We start from the raw sequence: 22,703 nt of genomic DNA, 5'->3' as shown, positions 1-22,703 counted from the left end.
GAAGATTCTGGTTTTGCCTCTACATGGCAACATGTTTTGGGGTGTCCCTGCACCGTCTCAAGCCTTGAGAAACCTAAATAGGGTCCCCTGACCATTTACATGCAGTCCACAGCAGCCATTCTGGTTCCTGTCAAGAGGCTATCTGCATGAGGAAGCGCCTGAGCTGGGGAAAGGCTGCCACCAAGTGGAACTGCATTAGATGCTGCTTTTTGGATCGCACACTGTGAATGCATATTATCTTTGTTTTTATGAGAGCTATGAAACTAATGTATTTTGTCGTTTGTTCTCTTTCCTTTTCCTTTTACATATATGTAAATCTGCAAGTGGGAGTCAGCTCAATCCTTTCACCTGGAAAGAATCTGCTGATGCTGACAGCGTTCATCCTTTACATTTATGGAGGAATATGGACTTTTGGATTATCGACTTGTGTAGGATTATGTCACACTGATAATTTCCTTTATCTTTGGTCACATTTGCACACACTTTGGTTATGTTTTGAGTCTTTTGGCGTAGTGTTCATATTTGTGCTGTGGAGTTGTGCATTTGCATGTACAAACATGTTTAAATTATCTGGCTTACAGCCTATTACTAAGCCCCTAACAGGGTGAATCACATACGTGGAGGAGACACTTTTTAGCTTTTTTGAATTTATTGAATAACGTTTAAAGCAGTATTAAACCCAAAAACAAAAACTGTAATATGCTGCAGCTTTTCAATTTATAATAGTAATGGCTGCATGAGTTTATTTTTTAGGTTAAAGACCTAAAACAAAAAAAAACTTTTGACTATACATACACTTACTAGCTGTGTTTGTGTCTGTCAGAGTTATTCTTCTCACTTATTTTCCCTATGACATAAAAATAAGTTAGAGCAAATCTCCCCCATGAGAATACAGACAGCCAGTTCTCTAACCCTACCCTAATTTATCTAACACATAATAATATATAAAAATATATTACCTTGCCAATTCAGGACATGGCCATAGTTCCTCTCAATGGCCCACACCCTTTTTTCCGTGAAAGAAGGATACACCAACCTACCCGGTGGACGGAAGCCATCTGTGATATACAGGCTTTTTTATCTGCTTTATCTGGTGAGTGGGGAACCAGGAGGGGAGCACAGGAAGCCATCTGAATTACACCTGATATTTACGTCTATAACGCATGTTTGATGAGCTCTTTCAAGCACAGTATTGATATATGTTTATATCCATATCACATGTGCATAGGATACATTTGGATGAACTTCCTCTGATTGCACAGGATATTTATGCACGGGCTTTATATGTATTGTTGTTTATTGAATGCACTATGTTGTAGTTTGGCACACAGCACTTTAATTGACCAATCAGTCATATCTTATTTGCTTAGCACTTTAATTGGTTATTTGTATAACACATATACCAATGTGTGATAACTGTTGATACAAATTTATATAATAGTAGGTGCAGCGCTGACTTCCAATTTTTCACTATCAGTTCTAACCCTACCCTAATTTATCCAACACATAATACTATTTATAGTTGGATTTATACTTTAAAGAAACATTGTTACCTTGCCAATTCAGGACATGGCCATAGTTCCTCTCAATGGCCCACCCCCAATGAAAGGTATACAAACCTATCAATGCTCCATCACCATCTCTCATTATAGGAGTCCACAATAGGTAGGTTTCAGAGTTGGATGATGTTGGAGCTTACCTGGGTGGATGGGGTAAGTCACATGACTCCCTTTCCCAAAAGCTTTAAGTCCTATTCCATTACAGAAACACAGAGAGAGCTCTAACAAAGCGGTAATGTGGTGCAGAAATGTGGATGGGCGAGCATAACTTGCTGGGGCGTTGTCTATTAGTAGGCAAAGTGTTTCTTTAATTTATAAGATATGGAAAAATTTCACAAGAATTTCTAATGACCTTGTTTCCTAAATATAGCTAAGAAATGCTCCAGGAGATGTGTTTTACAATGTCGATTACAAAGTTCACCTTGTCGTACCATCATACAGTTCATTATGTGCACTCAGTGCCTGAGCCATTGGCTAATGTGTGACATATACAGCACTGCTGAAATAATAATCAATGTTAAAAGGAACTACTGTGAACTGGAAAAAACTGGCTTGTATTTATAGGTTTGCATAATTCCACTATCCCTAGCAGACTGTAGACTCGGTTTCTTGGACCAAGCTTCTCACACCTTAAAGTGGATTAAAGCCTAGTACACACTATCATTATTTTTTTATTTTGTTCAACCGAGCATGCTGAATGAAAAACTGACAGCTCAGATCGCAGCCGCTGTACTAACAATCTGATGTTGAACTCCCCTGCTGAGCTATTGTGTTGACTGCTGGTTTTCAAGCATGTTCATTCAACAGAAGCCGGCCGGTCGGCCAACTCCTGTCGGACCAGCTGCCATAAACACGAGCCGAAAGTTGGCCAGTTTTTATTGAACCGGCCGATGTCACCCAACATTTGGCTCGTGTGTATTAGGCTAAACAGTAGCAAGCTGACAAACTTGCTCATTAGTTTATAGCTAGCAGAAGAGGTGCATAATGAAGGAGCAAAACACAATAATCCCTATCATAAACTTGTTTCTCAGTACTCAGTCCTGTTAACCAGCTAATTAAGGCCCACTTCTTATATTTTGACAAAAAGCAGAAATCTGAATTATATAAAAGAATAAATAAAATATAAATAATAATAATAAATAAAAATAAAACATTACTGTCATTAAGTGAAAAGTCTGAAATTTTGACTTGCCAGTAGAATTCTATGAGTACAGTATGAGACACAGGCTATTTACTCATTATGACTGGAATATATGTGGCTAATTGGACTCTGCCAAAAAAGAAGGCAGCATGGACACCCCCATACGACTGTAGCGCCGGCTCCTGACGAGCACGTGCTATATGTTTTTTCAATTTAATATTTCCTAAAACCACGGTTGGGTTTTAGGGTTGATTAGGCCAAATTATGGTTTCGGAGCCAGTCTGGTTGGATTGCACTGGGTTCTCCTTGGCCACAGTTGTCGCTGTCACCGCTGGCAAGTGTGAGAACGCAGTCTGGCTGGGCGTATTGACTGCCATCCTTTTTCTGAACCAGCCCAGTGGGAGTGTAATCCTGCTGTGCACTCTGGGAGGTGGTATTTAAGGTGCTGACATCACGTGCTTTGGGGTTCCGGTCCAGAAGCTCTTTCTGTCTGCTTGGTCCTGGTCCTTCTGACCAGCCCCCATGGCCCTCAGGGCCTGGGGTGCGGATCCACCAAATTCCGAGTCTCTGGGCTGGATAGCCCAAGACGAAGTAACTGAGAGGAGGATTCAAAGGTTGTCCAGTGCCGTCTCATTTGAGGAGAGGCCCAGCAACTGGAAAAGCACCCAGGGAGAAGGCCATGCATAAGGCTGGCTTCCCAGAAAGAGCCTGGAGGCTCAGTTGAAGGACACTAAATGGATCTACACTCATACGGTATTGCCGGACCAACTGCAAGATACTGGTATCATATGATAGCTCTCTAAATTTATCTATATCCCTCAGTTATATTCAAGTCTATGGCAGAGACTTTTCACAAGTGTTCTACATCCAAGTCTGTGGCAGATACTTTGTTCCAGTGTTCTACATTCACCACTAGGGGCATTCCAAGATTCTGGTGTATAACTTTGGATGTGGCACACAAAATTGTAAAATTATTACCTCCCACATATAATCTTTTCCAATAAATATCACAAAAAGAGGATCCAGTGTCAGTTTCTGCAATTCTTTGGACCATCTACCACGGGAAACCCCTTGATGCACACGAGGTCCAGAAGGTAACGGTAAGCCCATTAAAACCAGCAGCTCCTTCGGGGGTCAGTGCTACACAACCCTTTTTACTCCCAGCTAGTCTCATTTATGCATCCTTTAATGTACTCCAAGAATTCAATATAACTGGCTAAATCCTATTTTCATACGGTATGATACAGGAAAGAGGAGATTAGTTTAACTGAGGAGTGGGAAACAATGCTGATGGCCCACATAAAAAAAAGGGGCGGGTAAGCTTGGCAAGCTGAGAGAGCAACTTGTGGCATCTTACACATGAAACAGATGAGGCCTGAACATTCAACTGGTAGAACGTGAATAGGAAATTCGCCCCCCCCCCCCCCAAAAAAAACTACAAATATACTGTAGAAGTTGCTAATTTAAAAAAAAACATTCAATTACTATTCCAGGGATCCAACATTGTCCTCACCCTGGCCAGGTCTTCACTGGACTTTGGATCCTCAGTGCTAATAACTTGAATGTGGGTAGCCGGCTGTCTTCCCACTGCACATGTGCCAGTAGTGTTCCGTTTTTTGAGAAATCCCACAGCCTCCTGGGACCTGTGTTGTGTCTTGAGAGGTTGCAGGCAGGGGAAGGGGGACAGAAATAGGTACCTGCTCCAGCCATGCCATACCATGTTGGTATGGTTGAAAAAAGACACCAGTCCATCCAGTTCACTCTACAAACTAAATGCTGAATAAAAACTTGATCCATAAATTTTGCTTTACTAGGGAGTGCACAGCTTTAATACAACCTAGCAAAAACTTCATAGAATATGTAAATTAATTTTAAACATAGGTTTTAACATCCTCTGCCAACCAGATCACATTACACTTGAGTAGTGTTAAAGGGAGATTAAAAATTGTCAGTCACATTATCAAAGGGAGGTCTGACCAAATTTTAATTATAACTTGTAACGTTACTGACAGAAACTCTTTTCAGAATGATCATGAAACAGATGGCGACAATGGTTACATAGTTGGTAAGCTTGAGTAAAGACACCAGTTGATCCAGTTTAAACCAAATCTGTGTGTTTATGTCGCTACAATTCTCCATAGCCCTGTACTTTGTGCTCACTAAAGCCCCATACACACTATCAGATTATCTGCTGAGTTTTTCCTTCAGATTTACCAAAACCATGTAGTAGAAGGGCCTGCCTGATTGCATACACATTGAAACTCCTAAGGTTTGTCCTCATATTATATGGTTTTGGTAAATCTGAAGGAAAAACTCAGCAGATAATCTGATAGTGTGTATGGGGCTTAAGAAGCACATCTAAAAAAAATTTGATGACATTCCCAACTAACACCACCAACTGTGAAAAGGATTTCTGCATCCTTATCGCAATAACAATAAAGAACTGCCTACACAGTTTAAGATTGAATTGCTTCTCATCCAACGTCATTGTGTGGCCTCATGATTTTTTTTAGAGAACTTAGGTTAAATAGCTTGCTTCCCTGCTAGAGTCACCATTTAAAGATTTGTATTTTGTGATCATATCCCATCATAATCATAATCATAAGCGGCTCTTCTCCAGGGAAAATAAGTGTAATGTTTGTAGTCGTTCCTCATAACTGAGGTCCTCCAGCCCCCTATTCAGCTTTGTTGCCCTTCTCTGGACTCTGTCAAGTTCAAGCAAAATCCTTCCTGAGGACCTATGACCAAAACTCAATGGCATACTCAAGATGTGGCTGAACACTAGTTTAGTAAATTGGTAGAATTATACTTCTTATTTCTTGAATAATTACCCTTTTTAATGCACACTAATAGTCTGCTAGACTTGCTTGCTAAGGCTGTCATCTACTAGGACCCCCAGATCATTTTCCATGTTTGATTCCCCCAGAGATTCTTCCCTTGCTAGTAACTTCCAAGACGAAAAGGTGAGCTTCCACCGATCAAGTCCCTTGCATTAAGACAGCATTCTTCTACACTGGAGGAAAGGGTTCCAGCACTGAGTTGAAAATCCACCATGCTAGGGAAAGTGTGGCCTTGGGGGCCAGACACATGATTCTGACCCACAATACTAGAATGCTGAATTGCAATGATCTGAAGGAGGCAACCATTAGATCCATGATCCTCATGTCTACACAAAATGAGGGCTTACTCTATGAAGATTCTGGATGGGGTCTGCCTAATGTCAATCCCATATAATGTAATGTGTGAGAAGGGTCTAGCTATGACTTTCTCAGGTTCAACCACAGCTCCACAGAGTCTGCACTGTTTGTGGGTCTTTAAACAGGAGGTTATCCAGGTACTCTAAAACACGAATGACCTACACACAGAGAATAGCCAGGACCCAAGCAAACACTTTGTTAAAGCATGGGCGGCCATGGACAGGCCAAAGAGAGGGGTAATGCTGATGACCAAAGAAAAACACAGCTAATGTTAATGATCCAGAAAGATGACAATGTGTAAATAAGCATCTGCGATGTCTATTGAGGTCTCAAAATCCCTGCAAGGAGGGAAGCAAAGACCCATTTGGCAGTTTCCATGCAGAACTTTTGAACCTGTTGATACAAGTTGAGAGTCTTCAGATCTAGAATGGTCCAGACTCTGCTTAGTATGGGTTCAAGTAGACAGAAATATGGCTGACAGACATTTGTGCTTCATCACTGGAAAGAGGCCTTGGAACCAGTCTTGGCTGGTTTGAAAAGCAACATCTTCTAAATAAAGTATGGACCAAAAGCATAGCAAGTTGCTCCCACGTACCTCAAGGGGGTCTAGAAAACAAAATGAACCCTGGGCTAAATGCTTAATGGGCTTCTGCCCGGTATTTACCACAGAAGACCTAGTTTGCAGAAGAAACTGGGGATATTCCCCACCCTGGCATTGTCCTCCACAGAGGAAATACCCCCACAGTGGTCTTCAAGGACAGGGCTCTACTGTAGGCAAAACCACTTCCCTGGACTTCATAAAGCACCCTCTGGTTAATGCTGCACAATACACTACAAGCTAAGGGGAGAACATACAGCAAGATCCTGTGTATGGCATTAATATTACAGACCTGCCCAGCATCATCCATCTAGTCCTTGTACAGTCCCCCCAAGGCTCTGCCAGGGAGTTAACCAACCCGGAAGGTGCATAAAGAGCCAAAGTGATTATAGTTTAGCAGGAGTCTTGATAAAAGAATAGTGGAATATCATTAGAGAGACAGAGATATACCTACACAGAAGTTGGTAAGCTTCTATAATTAGTATGAAGAGCACCATCACCTAAGGACACTAACAAAAACTGAAGCTAGATGGGAGTGGATATATTGGGGGATGCCCTTGCTGCCTTCCAGTTTTACCAGAATCCTGTCACCTGAAGGCAGATGCTTTTCATCCAGCCTGTGTTAAACAGCCTGTGTCCCATATTGTACAACTAACAAAGGTGTATCAGTGTACATTTAAAATATGAAGAATTCATGATTGCCCTACCAACATGATATAATGTTAACAAACTATAGTTTATCCACTTTATTTTCATTTTATATGCAGTTGATCTGATTCTTTGCTCTAAATATGTTTAAAGCTGTCCTTTAAAGACCTTGATAATGAATTCCGTTTTATGGCTTTTCACTTGTCATCTGTCCAAAATAATACTGATCTTTTCCATGACGTGAAATTATGACATACAATATAACTGCAGTGTTAACCTGGAATGTTTATTAAGCCCAGTTGTCAATAATAGTATTTTACTGCTTGCCTTTTTTTAAGTAATTGTAAACCTATTTTTTTTAATAACAAACATGTTAATCTTACCTGGTGCAATGGTTTTGTACAGAGCCTCAATCCTCGTCTTCTCAGGTCCTCCGTCGGTCCTTCTGGCTCCTTCTTCCTGCTGAGTGCACCCTATAGCAAGTCGCTTGCTATGGGGGCACTCATGCAGGCTTGATCCCAAGCCACGCTCTGTGTTTCCCTTGGCCCCGCATCTACTTCTTTCTCACTGGCTGTGATTGACAGCAGCATGTCCAGTAAGGAGAGAGAAAGAGGACAGTACAGCTGTTCTCAGGCACAGCGCTGAACCGTGACCGGGATCAGATAAGTACAAGCAGAGTGGGTTTGGGCAGCTGCATAGAGAAAGGTTTTTTACCTTAGTGCAGAGAATGCATTAAGGTAAAAACAAAACTTCCTTTCGGAGTGTTTTAATACCATGACCTAGCGTGTACACCATTTTTAGCACAGATCATGTTTTTAGCACACGCTGGAAAAAAGAAAATCAGTTGTCAGCAACTCAGTAAAAAAAATTACATCCATATTTCTGATTGATTCTGCTGGCTTAGTGCACACTAATGTTCTTCATTCTTCAGTTAAGCAGGCTGATGATATACACAATTGCAAAAAATTATATGTATAGCTAATATTTGTTTTTATTTTTGGGTAGAGTTGGAAAGGGTTGAAGCCATTAGTAAATGTCTTTGCTGTCTGTGACCTGTCATACAGAAAGTGAGAGGAGATCTTTACACAGAGGGGAAATCACTGGAATAGGTGTTCCCACTGGGAGATACACACATACTTCTTGTTCTGGTGAAAACTTTAAAATTTGGGATTTCCTACTACTTTTAAGCATAATATCAACCAGGGCAAAATAGAAAGGATACATCTACCTTTCTTTCTCCCACTTTTCCACTGACCAGCAATGCAAAGGGAAGCTTCTCTATTGGCCACCAAAGTGAGGGACAGTACAATTTTCACCTTTCTAGATATAATTATGGGTTAATAACTATTATCCATTACATATTTTTTCATAGACAGCAGTCATACGTGTTAAACATGTTACGTGTGCGACAATCTTTTTTATTTCACAGCTTGCTGCTCATGCTAAAGTGCAGTAAATGGAAAAACAGTAATTATTAGTATGTACTCCCTGAGACCCAAAAGTCATTTCAAGGGTCCCTCCAAATATAAAAAGGCAGAGAAAGGCTGATCTAATGTCTAAGCCCTTGTACACATGGTCGGAGAATCAGTCGGAATGTGTCCTATCGGACCGTGTTGTCGGATAATCCGACTGTGTGTGGTCTGCATCGGAATATCCGTCGGACCAAATTTTCAAACTTGCTGGAAATATTTTCCGACAAACTGGTCCGATCGGACATACTCCGATCATGTGTAGAGAATTAAGATCTGACAAAGTGCCACGCATGCTCAGATCAAATTCCTACACCAAAGCTATTGGCTACTAGTTTGAACGTAGTCCCATTGTAATGAAATGACGTCATCACGTTCTGAAAGATCGGATTTTTCGACAACTTTGTCCGACCGTTTGTATGCAACAGTTTCGGACAAGATCCGACGGACAAAATCCGACTGACAAAATCCGACGGATTTGGTTGTCGGAATCTCCGACCGTGTGTACAAGGGCTTAGGCTGGATTCACACCTATGCATTATTTGTGCTTTTTGCATTTTGAAGATTTGTTCTACAGAACCTGTTCCATAGGAAAACATGTTAAATGGGCTGTAGTGCAAATCTGCAAAATGCAAAAAAGCACTAAAAATGCATAGGTGGGAATCCAGCCTTAGAGGCCCAATATGTAGTTATCTGTCTGTCCTCCAGAAAGTCATCTCCTCCATGAGAACAGAAAATGGCCAATGAGGGTCTGTTCACACCAGCCGCTGGTGCAGGCAGTGCTTATCCACTGATCCTGGGAAACATTGCACTGTTCGCTTTGTTTTAATGAACTTTATTAAAATGTCACACAATGACATTTCATAAAGTTCTATCAGTTGCTGAGTGGTGACTGCGCTGCTCTAAAAAATATGTATGTCCGGCTGTACTTTTTTCAGTGCACACCTCCCGCACACAACCGCAATGTGGTGGTGTGAACTGGCCACACCAAGACCAGGTTTTTGCCTGTCTTGCAGTGGGGATATGGTGGGACTGCGGGGCAAAAGCCTCCCAACACACCTGGTGTGAATGGACCCTGACTGTAAGTAATACTAAAACTCCAAATCGCTGGCCTTTACAAGGAGGTTTTGGCCAATGGAAGGGTATCCTAACCTAGCCATAAGCAGGCTTTTTAGGTTTGCTTCAATTATCATTTTAGGATACTAAGTATATAAGACCTCTCTGACCTCTGTCTTGCTCTTTTCTATGAAAATAATTCACTAAGAAGGAGAACAAATATGATGACAATGAATGGATTTCTTTGTGTTGAAATATCTTTTGTACTTAGTATCTTTTGATAATGTGATGCAAATAAATACTGACATTCCGGAGGCACAAAAGCTGTTTCTTTGGGGTAGGAAAAGGACACAAGTCTGGTAATTCTATTGACATGAGATACTACTGAAAGGATTTAGAATGTGCACAAGGAGATCAGAAATCCTCTGTAATGGGAGATTGTCTTCTGATATCACTAGGCACCTTCATTCTTGGAACTTATGTCTTTTAGTAAGTTCATACATGACATGCAGGGGTTGTTGCTGATTAGGTATTCTTCAAACCACAATTTCTATTGTTTCCTACACAATTTGGGTGTTTTGCACCCTTGTTCCATTACAATGTTGACACATCACTCTTCACATCTGCACACTAAATATAAAGGAGGTTTATTTGAGCTTGGCTGATCAAATTCTAATGCTCGTTGCTGTCACATGACAACATACTTTCAATTTTCTATAATCCAAAAATGTATCAGTAATTGCAAACGACATTCTATATCTCCATTGTTTGCCTTTCTTAGACAAAACACCTGATAAGTATCACCATTCTAAAAATGTACAAAACATTACAATGCAAAACAGCAGTGATGTGTAACGACTCGTGGCAACCTATCACAGATCTGCTTCAATTTGCTAAATGATATGTACATGGCTGCCGTAGGTACAGAATATCACTGTGTTTTGCACTAGCTTATTAAAATAACCCAGTTTGTTACATCTCTGTGTTTTAAAATAAAACTAATCCTTCATTGAGTCACATTTACAGCATTAGGAATTATGGAAGAACTTGGCCTTCTATTGTCCTCTCAGATGGAATGATAAAGGACATAAAACATTGATCTTAAACTTCTGATGTGTCCTAATTCTCTGCTTCCACCATTCTGTATGTCATCTGTGCAAGCCAACATTTCTTATTTCTGAATGGGGATTTTCCAGGTTGGTTCTGTCGTTTGGTTCACTTGCATTCGCCATGGTATAGGAGTTTTCCTCTAATGGTGGTCTGTTGCGCAAACCATTGACTCTTCTGGAGTTTAAGATCAAAGCTGGAGGAAAACATTGATGACACTGTTACATATATTTCTCCCTTGACGTAATGTAAGAATCTTATTACAGAACATTAACACACTGCAAACAATAAAAACTAGGCTCTTAGCTCTCCCATCAGTCCAAAAATCTCTGGCTTCTAAAGCCAGCCATAGACAGAGTGATTTTCTTTCCTGCATCCACAGGCTGCCGGAAAGAAAATCGCTTGATTGTGTTGATGGAGGAATCTCTCCCGCAGAGCTATTTTGTTTTTCCGATACCGGAGAGGTGTCCCCGCCCCTCCGCCCCACTGGATGAACACACAGTAATTATTATTCAAAATCACTTGCACAAAAATATAAGCCTGTTTGACCTACCTCAGTGGGTCAACATTGGCGGGTGAGGGCACAGACGGTAGATTGGTGTGAAGCAGTCTTGGATGCATGGAGCACTTTTGTTTAAAAACATCTTCACGTGAATTTAATAGCCACATAGCTACTTTGGATTTTGCACTATTGCTGGACATTATGCACTTTAATGTTTTCATATGCACTTCATCTGTTATTGATTGCACTTTATTGACACATCTGGATATATGGTGATTATTGATTGTGTGGATTCATATTTTAATACTATTCATTGGATAAGATAAGTGCAGCTCCTGTTTATAACAAATAGCCCAGTGATTATTGCTAGCAACTATAGCCACTGGCAATAATCGCATGAAAAAAACAACAGGCTGGTTATACCCAAGTTGATTGATTGAGCAACTTGGGTACAATCAACATGCCCGTACATGGTTTGATAAATGTTTAATACTATTCATTGAGTAGAGTAAGCGCAGCTCCTGTTTAAGTAACATTATTGATTATTGCTAGAGGCTATAGCCATTGACCATAATAAAAAAATAATAAGTATGTTGCCAACCTAGTGAAATGGAAAAATATTTTTTTGGGTGTATAAATGTGATTAAACATGTGCAGCTGCCCCTTTAAGTGGGTGACCCACCCTTAATTCATAGTGAATAAAAAGTCAGGTGCTACTAAACCACTTACACTTCTCAAGGCAAATAAATCGTGAAAAATAGTATACTAAACCTAAGTCCATAAAAATCAATAAAAAAAAAAAATTGTAAATATTGAAAATTCATCTGAAAATGTAAATAGTCCTTTTTTTTAGAATCCTCCAACCACTGTGCTTTAGAGATATAAAGTGCTTAAATCTCCTTCCATTTCATCTCCTTCCTTCCTTTTTATTCACTATACAATATAATAAATTATATAAATGATATAATATATAATCTCGGCCGCTCCCTGCTGAATCGGGCAAGATTCAAATCAATGGCCAGCTTAACGTTTGCTGCTACACTGAAAAGCCAGGGCAAGCTAGGCTATTGCTTCTTCAGTGTGCTGTTACAGTTCAATTAATCCATCTTGTATCAATCTTCTACTCCTAGTTACAAGAAAAGAGATAGTGTCAGTGGAATGTAAAATGCCCTGTACACACGGTTGGAAATTCCGATGGAAAAGTTCAGATCGGATTATATTGTCAGAAAATCCGATCATGTGTGGGTTCTATCATACTTTTTCTCAGATCAGATTACGAGACCAAAGCTATTGGCTACTAGCCTCTATGTAGTTCCGTTGTACGTAACGAACGTCACCACGTTCCGAACGATCGGATTTTCCGACAACTTTGTCCGACCGTGTGTATGCAACACCAGTTTCGGACAAAATCAGTCAGAAAAAATCCAACGGATTTTGTGATCGGAATGTCCGACCGTGTGTACAGGGCATTAGACTCCTTTCACACTGGGGCCGCACCGCATTAGCAGTGCTTTACCTTCATTTTAGAAACAGAGCTATCTGAAATAAATCTGCTATAAAAGGTGTACCACATCCCCAGAAAGATAGAAAAATGGAGAAACCTAGATGTGGTACTTTATAGGTACCTAAGTCACACATCTAGGGGGTTTCTCCATTTTTCTACCTTCATTTTAGCGGGGCTTTTCAGCCTCTAGCAGGGCGTTTTTAACAACCGCTAGCAGCTGAGCAAAGGGTTAAAAGTGCCCATGTTGCGGCGTTGCCAAATCGCTTTGAAGGCGATTCGGCAGCACTGCCCATTCATTTCAATGGGCAGGGCTCTTTGGGTGCGGTGCATACACTGCTCCCAAACCGCCCCAAAGATGTTGCTTGCAGGTCCTACAAGCGCACCGTCCCAGTGTGAATGCATATTGCAAGCAAAGCATATTACAAGCAAATAAAAAAAAAAACATATTCATGGTAAGGAAAAACACTGAAAGTAAGCATTTAAAATTCTTGATTTTTCTGTGACTTTGAGCAAGTTGGTGACAGAGTCTCTTTAAGCGTCTCTATGAAGTCTAATACACCCCAGTGTCAAAAGGAGATGCACCTAGTACATTCTTGCTATGCCAAGGAATCCTGGACACTCAGCAGAGACACAATACAAAGACCTATTCGACTTCCTGCTCCTATTAGGTTATCACATTTGTCTTCCTCCACTATCTTCATATAGAAATAATCACAGCAGTGCTGGGACTTTCACTTATATCTAAGTATGAAGTGTAAATGTTGTGATGGACGCCATTACTATGACCCCATGCATTGTGTACTCGTTATCTCCATTACCACACAGGCTGCTATACAGGTCATCGAATGCTATCAGAAAAGGTTTGAAATGTCAACACTGGTTAAAATCCAAATAAAAAGTGCAGACTGTGAAACCCAGACAAAGATAAAACCTGATCAATATTTACACCTGCCTTAGTCAATATAACCCGATAGAATTTAGGGATAAAATATAGCTAGCGCTGAAAGGCTTTTACTATGTACACTAAAGCTGGCTATATACTAGTAGATTTTTTGAACAAAGATTTATATGAACATTGGTACACAATTCTCAGTACATTCGATGATTAGACAAATGTCGTTCAAAAGTACTTCAAAATATCGTTTGCTTTTTACATTCTATTATGGAATGAATGTCATTTCCCAAACAAATACCACATTCACTGTTAGAAATGTCTTCATTCAAGAAAAATTTGCCACCCTGCTTCTCTGTGGTGGAAAATGTTCGTCAATTTGAGTCCATTGATGATTAAAAATCTAACACACATTCTTAAAATGAAATATTTTGAAAAAATTCTACTAATGCATGGTCAGCTTAACTACGCTAGCAAAGCCTAAAATAACACTTTGTCCTCTTTCCGGCAGGTATCCGGGGAGAAGTAAAAAGGGGAAGCTGAGCCACAGTTTTAGCAACCCCCCCCCCCCCCCCCCAAGCCGCAAACCCAAACTGTCCCCATACAATTGTGTGGGGCTTTATAGATGCGGCGGCTAAAACGCTTTACAGCATTTTTAACTTGGGGTGCAGAGGTGCCATCTGTCAAAACATATTAAAAAAACAATGTGAAAAAATAGACTTCCAGTAGCCACATCTGCAGTACTATAGAAGAAAAAAAAGGTATGGTAATACACCCACTCAACAAAACAAACAAAAGGACTGGACTTTATCCGCTCAACATCAGAGAAGCCACATGTATATTAAAAGACAATGGGCGTTATTTATTAAAGGAAGATCCACTTTGCACTGCAAGTGCACTTGGAAGTGAAGTCGCTATAGATCCAAGGGGGACATGCAAGGAAAATAAAAGAACAGCATTTTAGCTTGCACATGATTGGATGATAAAATCAGCTGAGCTTCCACTCATTTCAGATCTACCCCTGAGATTTAGAGTGACTGCACTTCCAAGTGCACTTTCAGTGCAAAGTGGATTTGTCTTTTATAAATAACCCCCCCCCCCCATATCTTTATTACAAAAAAGTTAAAAACCACATGTATAAGTGAGTAATATTGTAAGAATAGAAGAAATGCCTCTCAAAATAGCCAAGGGACAAGAAAGTCCCAGGTTTTGTACATCTCTCAATCGACTGGGAGTATAGGCAAAATTACGTATTGAAATTGGTGAAATGTATGTATATATCTGTACTCTTCCAGTCGACTGGGTCAAAGCATTTTGCCAATTTATGACTTCTTCAGGACCATAAAGAAGAAGCCATAAATTGGCGAAACGCATTGACCTTAACGACTGGAAAAGTACAGTTATACACCTACATTTCTGGAGCCCTCTTGCCCCTTCGCTATGTTGAGAGGCATTTCTTCTGTTTTTACAATATTATTCATTTGTACATGTGGTTTTTAACTTTTTTTATCATAAAGATATTGACTTTTTATATACATGTGGCATCGTTGCTGTTGAGTCTAGTCCTTTTGTTTGGGATGAGTGTATTCTCGTCCCATATTTTTCTTATATTCAAAATAAAAAAAAACTATAATTCTACTTTATTTACTGAGGCCTACTGTTGCTACCATTGTGCTATAGGCATGCTAGTACAACAAGCTTATTATGTGATAATGATAGCACCAATGCCAAAAAATAAAAGACATTACTTACTGCTGTCATGCTTTTAAATTGATAATTGATGCCATTTTTAGTACTACTGTCTTGTTTTATTTTAAGTAAGCAAAGGTCAAAGTGAAAAAAAATGTGAACTAAATGAGTCACATAAATTTAAGTGCTGGTACATACTGCAAACTCTTTAAATGGTCCCTGGGAACTAGATACCCTGGGAGCTTCTTGAATGTGAGATGCAAATTTTGTTCAAATCTTTGAGGACTATATCCCCCCTCCACTTCACAATACCACAGCCTTATGATATCTTCCTGAACCACACAACATAGGACTATGATGCAGCATGAGAACGGGCCTATCTCATCACTACAAGAAAAAATGACTTCACATACTGATGTCGGGGGATCTTGTGGCATTTTTGAGAGATGTTTCTATTTTTTCTTTGATTATGATTTTCAATACATTTTTAAGACCTCTGCTGACAGCTAAAATGCCTTTATAATTCTATTTATGTGGAGTGTATACTCACTCTATACTGTAGTTAAAACACTCTTGGTCTCCTGAATTGGCATCTTTCCCATCATTAAAGACAGCTAACACATTAGTGGAAATAAAGCCCACTTTTAACTTGTACCTACAGGTAAGCTTGTAATAAGACTTACCTGTGGGTACATTGAATATCTCCCAAACTTGCACTGTTTAGGAAATATTCACATGGGATGCAGCCAGTGACGTCACCGGCGCATTCACTCTGAAGGGCTGTGCCATAGCTTCAGAGCTCCATGCCAGGGTTGGGGTTCCCACGCACACATGCGGGAGTGACGTCATAAAGGCCCCGGCCATTACTACAGCTGGAACCTGTGAATCCGGAAGGAAGACTGGGTGAAGATGAAAGTCCCGGGGAGCCATAACAGCATTGCACTAGAGAGCTCTGTATACAGATAAGTCTGTAATAATGTGCTAGTATGCGGTGCATTTGCTACCCCTTAAAGTGGTTGTAAACTTAGTTATACCACTTTTACCTACAGGTAAGCCTATAATAACGCTTACCTGTAGGTACTGGAAATATTTCCTAAACCTGCATGTTTTAGGAGGTATTTAGCATATACGCTTTTGGATTGTTCATTAGGAACCAGATGTAATCCACTCAGTGTGTGTATCTAGCTTTACTCTAGATAAGACATTCTCAACCAGTGATCTGTGGGAACCTACAGTTCCTCCAGAAGTTGCAAAGGGTTCCTTTAGCAATGGCTGATTGACCTCACATTTGATGGAGCATATATGGTTACAGGCCAACACCATTTGGCAGAGCAAGTAGCATTACACCAATGATCTTTTTAGCTGTCTGCAAGGGTGGCATTCTGACCACCACTGTAAAGGGGACATCATTCCCAACTGCCCCCAATGTAGGAGGCAATCTTAATTTTTATTTTTTTAACAGGGCTCCCGAGACCTTTATAATTATTTCAAGGGTTCTAAAGACTGCTCTAGAGTGATCACAAACCCTTTAACTATTGGGCACTGCCATGTATTCATGTTACCTTGAATTGCATATATGCACTGTACTGTGAATACAGCCAGCACCAGAGAAACCAGCAAATACATCTGAAAAAAAAAAAAAAAGAAAGACAGAAAATGTTACAGTGCATGGAACAATTTATGGCAGTTATAAAGTAATATTGTAGAGGTGTACCATAGGGGAACGCAGTAATATATTCCAGGCATCATTCACTTGAAGGTAAAGGAGCACAAGGGTACAAGGATTAACACCCTCATCACTGCTGTGATTCTGGCACCTGTAAAGCCCAACATAGACATTCCAGTTATAACAGCAAGTTCGAACAAGGAAGACATAAATTATACTACAAGAGATAACTATGAAAATGCTGAGCAGTGTAAGTTACAATAATAAAACTGCCTCATTTTCAACTTTTGCTAATAGAACACCAATGCCATCATCTAAATGTTCTCATCTGTAAATGTTCACCAATGGAAAAAAAAGGAGATATGCCCACTTCCTCTAGCTCAGTGCTCAAAACCTTCACAACATAAAAAATTGATTAACCACTTCCTTACTGTTAGGATTGATATCGTTGTTATGATTTTTAACCATGTCCTGTCCGGCTGAGCTCGCGTGCAGAAGCAAGCAGATACTTCCTTAGCGCTCGTATATGAAAACGGTGTTCAAACCACACATGTGAGGTATCACCACAATCGGTAGAGCGAGAGCAAAAATTCTAGCCCTAGACCTTCTCTGTAACACAAAACATGCAACCTATAGAATTTTTTAAATGTTGCCTATGGAGATTTTTAAGGGCAAAAGTTTGTCGCCATTCCACGAGCGGGCGCAATTTTGAAGCATGACATGTTGGGTATCAATTTACTCGGCGTAACATTATCTTTCACAATATAAAAATGATTGGGCTAACATTACTGTTGTCTTATTTTTTAATTCAAAAAATTGTATCTTTAAAAAAAAAATTGCGCTTGTAAGATCGCTGCGCAAATACGGTGTGACAGAAAGTATTGCAACGACCGTCATTTTATTCTCTAGGGTGTAAGAAAAAAAAATTATAATGTTTGGGGGGTTCTAAGTAATTTTCTAGCAAAAAAAAACAACTGTTTTTAACTTGTAAACAACACATCTAAAAAAGAGGCCCGGTCCTTAAGTGGTTAAAACAAAATGATATATAAAATCCAAAATACGATGTATTTATCAGCAGTCGCTGATATATGAGAAGAGGAACTCCACATAGTAGAGTTCCGTTTTACCATTTATTGCCATCCTCCAATAGTTGACTTTAATGTCACTTCCGGTTGCCGTAAGGTCACGCCCTGGCACGTTTCGTCATTATGACTTTGTCTGAAACTCAGGGCATGACCTTACGGTGATCGGAAGTGACGTTTTGCGTTCCACAGCCTGAGAGAGATAACCAGAAGGAATGAACAGAGGCTGTCCAGTTCACTGAGACTACCTCTTGTTTTATGGTGTCATTTTTTAACGATTGGAGGATTGCAATAAATGGTAAAACGGAACTGTACTATGTGGAGTTTTTCTTCTCATATATCTGAATACCTGTGGAGATTGTATGCAGCTCTGACCCAGTTCATATTGCGGATGGCAGCGGTTAAAGGGTTTGAGGCTTGAAAACTACTTCTTTCTGGTGAGTTTAAACCCCAGAGGGGAGTGTGATGCACAGCAGTGAGGATTCTGGTGAAAAGTGCACATATATCAATCAACACTAGGAACACCGCCTGTGTCTTTTCTGGACTTTTCTCATCACCATCAGTCATTCCAATATGTTCGTCTTTTTCCACACACAGTATGTGTATTACTATATGTAAGCCAGTCATATAAATTAATGATAGGAGAGCTGCTTTGGTAAATACCCGGTACTGGTTAAGTACTTCTGGACCCGTTTACCTTTTGAATGTAAATGTTCACCACCTCAATCTGCTTCCCTGCCTGACATAATGACTGTCAATAACACTCAAATAAGTCCACCACCTCCAGATCCAGAGTAACATTTCACACAGCTAATTTAAAGTATAGAAATGATAAAAACAAAATACATATGCACTTAGGTGAATGCAGCATCGGTCTGATGCTACATCGGTCCCCCCGCTGCCTCTAAAGCCTCATACACACGATAGAACTTTGTACAAACTTTCCCGTGGACTTTTATACAAAGGGCGTAGTCCACAAGTTTGTATTGCATACACACGATCTGACTTTTTAGGCAACAAACACGAACGTAGTGACGTTTCAACGTACTGATGACACTTCAAAAGAGGATGTTCAATTACTCCAGCGCCACCTTTGGTCAACTTCTGTATTGTTGTCTGATCTTTTGCATTGGTTCTGAGCATGCGTGTTTGTACCTGGCACAAAAGTCCGATGGTTTTGCGTACACACGATCGGACTTTGCTCCATCGGACTTATGTTGTCAAAAAGTTTGTCCGTTCACACAGCCAACAAAAGTCCAATGAAAATGGAAAAAGTTTGTCCGATGGAGCGTACACACGGTTGGATGTTGCTCCAAAACAGCTAATTTGCATGTTTGTTGTCAAAAAGTCCGATATTGTGTACGTACCTTAAGAATGAGAACTGAGCAATCAAAGACTACTGACCACTCAGCTCTCCGTCTTCACTGAGCAGAAAGCCAGTGACTGCCAGTCACCACCTATGTCCTCTGCCCCTCCAGTACTCACTGGAGTTCTTGGTTATGGAGGGGGCAGGAGCTACTGGCTCAGGTTCTCAGCGGCTCTTTGTGAGGCTGAGCCAGCTGCAGTCCCAGGCATTTGGGTGGATGCCGACATTAAAGTCGGGATCAATCCAGCACCTGGACTGGCTGAGTGGCATTAGCTGACAGCGAACTTTAGAAGGAAAGAGGCCACAATTTCATGTCTCCTAAAAATGCTAGTTGTCTGACTGTTATACTGACCATCTTGTGTAAAGTGGATCTTCAGCAATTGCAGTACTTCAAAAAATCCACTAGGTCAAATCTAAAGCTGGGCCTACATACTGACATGGCAGCCTGCAATGATAGCAGCAATAGACCAGAAAGGTTTCCTAAAATCTTACCAGTCCAGCCAAACTAAACTAATGCCTAAGTAAAATATAAAACAGCCTATTGCAACAAATAATACTCTTGATTTGGAATTATTTGTGCTCATTCAGATATCATGTGGGGACATCACACTTCGTACCCAGCTCACCGTCAACACTGGACCATAGTTCTGCCCAAGGCAGCACTATGGTCCAGTGGGTACACACTGGGTACAGATAACTAAGCTACTGTAATTTATGTAATAATACTGTACTGGTGTTATTTCAACATTACACTTGGGGTATATTTTACTGCATTATTAATATTTATGTTTCTCAGAAATGGTAAGTGACAAAAAACAAAACCTTTCATAGAGCTCTATCACCAGGGTGTGGTTGTCCCCAAAGAAAGATGTGTTCAATTTCAAATGTCTTAACATATATTCAGGAATGGTGACTCCCTCTTGGATTAGTTGAGCTAGGTTGAAAAAGCCCTGAAAAAGCATACAAAAGTAAGTAAGTCAAACAACAGCAAAAATAATAATACTGATAAGAAGAAGTGGAACCACCCCACATGGAACTACATTATACTATATTGCTAAATGTATTGGGATGCTTGCCTTTACACGCATTTGAACTTTAATGGCATCCCAGTCTTAGTCCGTAGGGTTCAATACTGAGTTGGCCCACCCTTTGCAGTTAATTTATTCCAAAGGTATTTTATCGGGTTGAGGTCAGGATTCTGTGCAGGCCAGTTAGGTTCCTCCACCCTAAACTCGCTCATCCATGTGTTTATGGACCTTGCTTTGTGCACTGGTCCAAATTGATTGGTGGAGGGGGGACTATGGCGTGGGGTTGTTTTTTCAGGGGATGGACTTGACCCCCTAGTTTCAGTGAAGGGAACTCTTAAGGTGTCAGCATACCAAAACATTTTGGACAATTTCATGCTCCCAACTTTGTTGTAACAATTTGGGGATGGCCCCTTCCTGTTCCAACATGAGCACCAGTGCACAAAGCAAGGTCCATAAAGACATAGATGAGTGAGTTTGGGGTGGAGAAACTTGACTGGCCTGACCTCAACTCCACAGAACACATTTGGGATGATTTAGCGTGGAGACTCCGAGGCCAGGCCTTCTCGTCTAGATCAGTGCCTGACCTCACAAATGCTCTTCTTGAAGAATGGTCAAACATTCCCATAGACACACTCCTAAACCTTGTGGATAGCCTTCCCAGAAGAGTTGAAGCTGTTATATCTGCAAAGGGTGGGCCAACTCAATATTGAACCCTATGGACTAAGACCAGGATGCCATTAACCACTTCAGCCCCAGAAAGGATTTACCCCCTGAATAACCAGGCCATTTTTTGCAATACGACAGTGCGTTGTTTTAACTGACAATTGGGTGGTCGTACCAGGCAGTATCCAAGTAAAATTGATGTCCTTTTTTCCCACAAATACAACTTTTTTTTGGTGGTATTTCATCACCTCTGTGGTTTTTATTTTTTGAGCTATAAACAAAAAAAGAGTGACAATTGTGAAAAAAACAATATTTTTTACTTTCTGCTATAATACATAAAAAATTATATATATATATATATATATATATATATATATATATATAAACAAATGTATTCATCAGTTTAGGCCAATGTGTATTCTCCTGCATATTTTTGGTACATTTTTGGTTATGGACTTTTAAATCTGTTCTATTGTTTTTACTGGTAAAGGCGGCGATCTGCAATTTTTAGTGGGACTGCGACATTGCGGCAGACAAATCTGACCTTAAGTGACACTTTTTGGGGACCAGTGACACCAATACAGTGATCAGTGCTAAAAAAATGCACTGATTACTGAATGAATGGCACTGTCAGGGAAGGGGTTAACTACAAGGGCGATCAAAGGGTTAACTGTGTTACCTCAGTAAAATTCGAACTGTGTGGGCTAAGTGCCGACAGGAACAACAAAGATATCACCGTTCCTGATCACACTAATGCATGTAACGACACATGGGTAGGTCATTTCGTGCAATAGAGCCGCCCTGCCGTGGTATAGAAGCGGTGGGCGGTCTGAAAGTGGTTAAAGTTCATGTGCATGTAAAGGCAGGTGTCCCAATACTTTTGACAATAAAGTATATGTACTACAGTGGGACCTCGGATTGCGAGTAACGTGGTTTACAAGCATTTCGCAATACGAGCTGTTTCAAAAAAAAAAAAAGACTCGCTTTGTGAACATTGTCTCGCAAGACTAGCAGGATTTAAGCCTCTGGGGTGTGCAGTACCACATTTGGCCAGAAGTGTGGGGGCAATAAATCCACACCAAATGGTGCTGCCAACCCATGCCATGTACACAAATTCTGGTCTTTCCTCCATAACACTCATGGACAGTAGAATAAAGAAAAGAGCTAAAGGCTACAAAAGAAGGTATAGTAAAAATAAGCTTAGCTTTCATTAGTAAGGTCCCAAGTCAATCAACAGTCTCATCTTGCTTTATGGTAAGAATGCTTTCAATTAAAATCTGAGAGATGTAAAGAAGGCTGTGTGTTACCTGAGCCTCTCCAAGCGCTGCCGCCTGTGTGTACATCTTTGCTGACTCTTCCAGATGTCTATGGTGGTTTTCCCCACCATAATAATACATGTCACCCATCTTCAATAAAGCTGCAAAAATAGAGAGGGGATTCATGATCAGATGAGAATTATTACTCTAATAAAGGGTGTACCAGCACTCAAGAGTCAAGTACATCAATCATTGCAATGCTTTCAGTACATCCTGGTGT

The 22,703-nt window shown here is 40.3% G+C and overlaps 1 protein-coding gene across 1 annotated transcript in view; it reads right to left on the bottom strand.

The window, feature by feature from the left end:
- Positions 1-10,298: 10,298 nt before the first annotated feature.
- The window catches only part of SEL1L3 (SEL1L family member 3), a 130,282-nt gene continuing 117,877 nt past the window's right edge, over positions 10,299-22,703 (bottom strand). Inside the window, exons 20-24 of the mRNA XM_077477681.1 lie at positions 22,475-22,584; positions 20,299-20,426; positions 17,077-17,179; positions 16,925-16,988; positions 10,299-10,971 (exon numbers count right to left, since the gene is read on the bottom strand). Coding sequence (XP_077333807.1) covers positions 10,817-10,971; positions 16,925-16,988; positions 17,077-17,179; positions 20,299-20,426; positions 22,475-22,584 — 560 coding nt within the window. The 3' untranslated portion in view covers positions 10,299-10,816. The remainder of the gene's footprint in view (positions 10,972-16,924; positions 16,989-17,076; positions 17,180-20,298; positions 20,427-22,474; positions 22,585-22,703) is intronic.

The sequence above is a fragment of the Lithobates pipiens genome, unplaced genomic scaffold (genome assembly GCF_037356315.1).
Source record: "Lithobates pipiens isolate NorthernLeopardFrog02 unplaced genomic scaffold, aLitPip1_a1.2 Scaffold_13, whole genome shotgun sequence".
Classification (NCBI taxonomy): Eukaryota; Metazoa; Chordata; class Amphibia; order Anura; family Ranidae; genus Lithobates; species Lithobates pipiens.
Note: the sequence above shows the minus strand (reverse complement) of the source record. Positions and strands in the feature narration are given on the sequence as shown.